Raw genomic sequence first — 3,672 nt, 5'->3', positions numbered from 1 at the left:
GGATTAAAGGCATGTGCCACCACGCCCAGCCCACCTATCATTTATAAACTCTCTGAAAAGTCCACAGAATTCCAAACATTACACAGTCACAGAAACTAGCTGCAGCGGGCAAATCACGTCCCTGCCAGCAAGCACAAGGCAAATCATAGTCAGCTGTTGTAGACAGTCTGAAGCAGCCCCGTATCCCACACCAGGGATTAAAACAAAAACATAGTCTCATAATATTTCTGTGTTTTAAAAGAAACCAAACTTCCAAACTTCTCAACAGAACATTGATCTTGTATATGTATTTCTGCCGCAGAACATGTGTGAAGGTGTGAAGTACAAGGTTTAGGAGTCAGCTCTCTCCTTCTACTCTGTGGAGCCATCTTGCCAGCCCCTTTATAGCAGATGGCCACACTGATCTCCCCAGCACGCACCCCCTGTGCTCGCTCCTGTCGCTCCTGGGAGCTGCCCCTGTCTCGCTTCTCTCATCCTTCACCCTCCCTGTAAATACCACTTTACAGCAGTTTTCCTGACACCCTGACTGAAGGCAGCCTTGCCAGCCTACTCCCAGTCACTCTGTTCCAGAAATGGGTTAGTCTTTCCTGTAGTGGACTAGAAAATATGTATCCCAGCCTTCAGAGGCCTGATGGGCTCCATCACAAAGACTCAACATCTCCATGCTATGGGGAAGCAGCTATGGATGGTCCAAAATGACGGATGTGATTGTGCTCCAACAGAATACCATCAAAGAATACCACTGAGCTTCCTCTCGTTTCATATGTTATAAAACAGCCCTCTTCTGGTTTTCCCCAAAGTACTTAAAAATCTATAAAAATTAGGTAGCCAAGGTAGGTCTGGCCCGTGAGCAGTCCCTATTATGACACAGTGTTCTGAAACCTTTTCTTATTATCCCCATTGCCATCTGAAATGGCATCATTTGGGGACCACTGAGATGGCTTATCAAGTAAAGGTGCTTGTGACCAAGCCTGAGAACTCAAGTTCAATCTCTGGAACTCACACTGTGAGGAGAAAAGCGATTGCCCTGATGTGTCCTCTGGTCTCCACATTCATCCCATGCCGTATGTACACCCATATGCGTGTACACACATACACACAATAAATGTTTGATGATAAAAGATATCAGTTAAACACCTATTCAATCTCCTATTTTTCTCCACCCCTCGAGTAGGAGCTACAGAGAGGGGCTTGTGTAGCTCCCCTGCATCCGTACTACCCATCACATCCCCTGGCTCTATAGAAGAAATGGAGAANTAAGCCAACCTTGGAAAGACTTTGACCTGGACTTTGCTGTTCTTCTTTTGAACATGGGCCAAGGATGTGGGTATAGAATCCTCCTTCAGTGTCTCGTTAATTATGGAGTCCTGTCGGGCTGACTGGATTCGCATATGGTTTTCTCCTTGGTATAAACTTGTCTTACGGATCCGATCCTGAGTAGACCCGGGTTTCAACTTGACCCGACTAGCTTCTGTTTCTTTTGGGTTGGGATATTCTAAGGTGAACAGACCTGTCAACAGGAATGCTGTTGTTACTTTCTCAAACTACCAGGTCACCTCTGACTCTGCTTCCTGGCCCCTACCAACTGGACCCTTGGAGTCTGTTTTAGATCACACTCGCTAACCTTCACTGGCCCCNGTCCAGCCTGCCTTGCTCTGCAGCTAACACACTGCCCCACTCAGCAGTGGGCATGAATGAACACCTCTCATTTCTACTTGTTCTGCATGACCCAGCCTCAACCTTACTTTCTCCAGATGCGCTGTGAGCCTTATCATGTCCACAATACTCCACAGTGAAGTTAGCTACATCCTGTGTTCCCTTCCCTGAGAATACAGTCTCTCAGGTCTGATTTCATCCTCTTCTTTGTTCTGTTATGGGTTTTGTTTTGTTTTGTTTTGTTTTCATCTTGCCTTCTCTACTTAGTCCAGTAGACATTTCTGAGGCCAGAGACCTATTGTTCTTTCATTCACCTAGCAAGCCTTTATTAAATGGATGCTGGGAATAAGACAACCCAAGACAGGCCCTTTGCCACTGAGAACTTGTGACAGAGGACAAAGGGGGTGGGCAAACAAGGGGATAGTCACAAGATTGGGTAACAAGATTTATAACTAGAGCAGTGTAGAGGACTTTCAGAGCAGCCATGGGAACCATCAGGAAGAGGTGGGGAGCCCCACTCTGTGAGGGAAGTCAAGGAAGGCTCACAAGGGAAAGGCACAATTGAACCAAGTCTCTGCTGCAAAAGAGAAGCTCCTTGTAGAAGCTGTGGAGAACATGCCTGCAGTCCAAACTAGGAGANGGTAGCACCTTGTTCCCAAGGGCTACCAGCAGATCGGAGAGCACAGACATGGAAGGCTCCTGAGGCCTCTCACACAGGGCCTGGGACTGCTCTGTGTCTAGCAGTGACGGTCTTATAAAGTGACTAGATTTTTCTCTTCTGAGATCATCCACCGAGGAGAGAGGAACAAGTGCCAGTTATAAAGGATGACAGAGGACATAGGGGACATAGCAGAGAGGACACAGAGGAATGCACAAAGTCTGTGAGAGGTAGGAAAATAACGTAATTGCACNGAGACACTAAAAACACAGAGTGGGAGAGCTTAGCCATTAAAGTTATCTCCATTCACTAGTCCTATCTGTGTCCTCGGGCAATCCCCTTAGGAAATACTGGGTGGCTNTGCCTCTTAGAAGGCAGAAGCTCAAGAGGTGAAAGAGACTCAACTTTGAGACAGGTGACCCAAGATTTGAGAGGCTTTCCAGTAGGCCCGTGCACCTCTCTGCCCTTACCTGCTGCCAGCAACACAGAGTTCATAAACTGAGTCACAGTCTTCTGAAACCGCTTCTTGATCTCAGCCAGGGCTCTGTTTGTCTTTGACACCTTTTCATCCATGAGGCTGATCCTGCGAACTGGCTGGAGGGAGGCAAATGGGGTTGGGGGCAGAGGTCACCTGCCCTCAGGGAGCTGTCTGCCTGCTCAGAAGGACTGACTCTGCTCTGAAGGTTAAGTGACTGTCCCTTCTGCCTAGAAGACATCTCTGCCTCTCAGTTCTTTCAGCACGCAGGACCAGACCTAACTCCACTCTCCCACTGTAGAGGGCTTCTTTGATGCTACTGTGTAGTATGACTCTTTGCCTTGACTCCCAGTGTGCTATATGACTGAAAGGTAAGTTAACACTTAAGTAACTGGGTACATTTGTTCTGTCCCCCCTAAACTGCAAGCTTTGGGGGAGTAAGGGCAGTGTCTTGGTGTCCTCTGACTCCATGCAGAAGGTGCTCAGTAAATACTATTGCTTTATGAATGACTGGATGGATATGAGCTCCTGACAAGTAGTGCAATAGCATTTCTAGAGTCCTTCCACCTGGCCAGCTACCAGAATACTGGCTGTGGACAATTCCTAGCTGAAAAAGCCAAGCTACCCAAGGTTGCAGAGACCAGCAGGTCCTCCACATCACAAAAGGCCAGGCTCTCACCTGGACTTGGGGTTACTCTGAAGGGTCATTTGGCTTCAGGACTTCCTGTGGTATCCCNGATACTTCTGCATCAGCTTCCCTGAAGTTCAACCTCTCTCTGCCCCAATCCTCAAAGCAGTCATTTCCACTAAGCTTCTGTGTACTAGTCTCATTTTCTGAAGAAGCTGCTCTGAAGAGCCAAAGGCCTCCACGGTACTGGAGAAC

General features: G+C 47.8%; 1 protein-coding gene across 5 annotated transcripts in view; it reads right to left on the bottom strand.

The window, feature by feature from the left end:
* C6H3orf20 (chromosome 6 C3orf20 homolog) overlaps positions 1 to 3,672 on the bottom strand; it is a 51,122-nt gene that overhangs the window by 15,762 nt on the left and 31,688 nt on the right. For all 5 annotated transcript variants that reach the window (XM_021165293.2, XM_021165296.2, XM_021165295.2 and 2 more), the window contains exons 12-13: positions 2,785 to 2,908; positions 1,267 to 1,510 (exon numbers count right to left, since the gene is read on the bottom strand). In XM_021165293.2, the coding sequence (XP_021020952.1) occupies positions 1,267 to 1,510; positions 2,785 to 2,908 (368 nt within the window). The remainder of the gene's footprint in view (positions 1 to 1,266; positions 1,511 to 2,784; positions 2,909 to 3,672) is intronic.

This window comes from Mus caroli, chromosome 6, assembly GCF_900094665.2.
Source record: "Mus caroli chromosome 6, CAROLI_EIJ_v1.1, whole genome shotgun sequence".
NCBI lineage: Eukaryota > Metazoa > Chordata > Mammalia > Rodentia > Muridae > Mus > Mus caroli.
The sequence above is the reverse complement of the archived record's forward strand: the minus strand, read 5'-3'. Positions and strand labels throughout refer to the sequence as shown.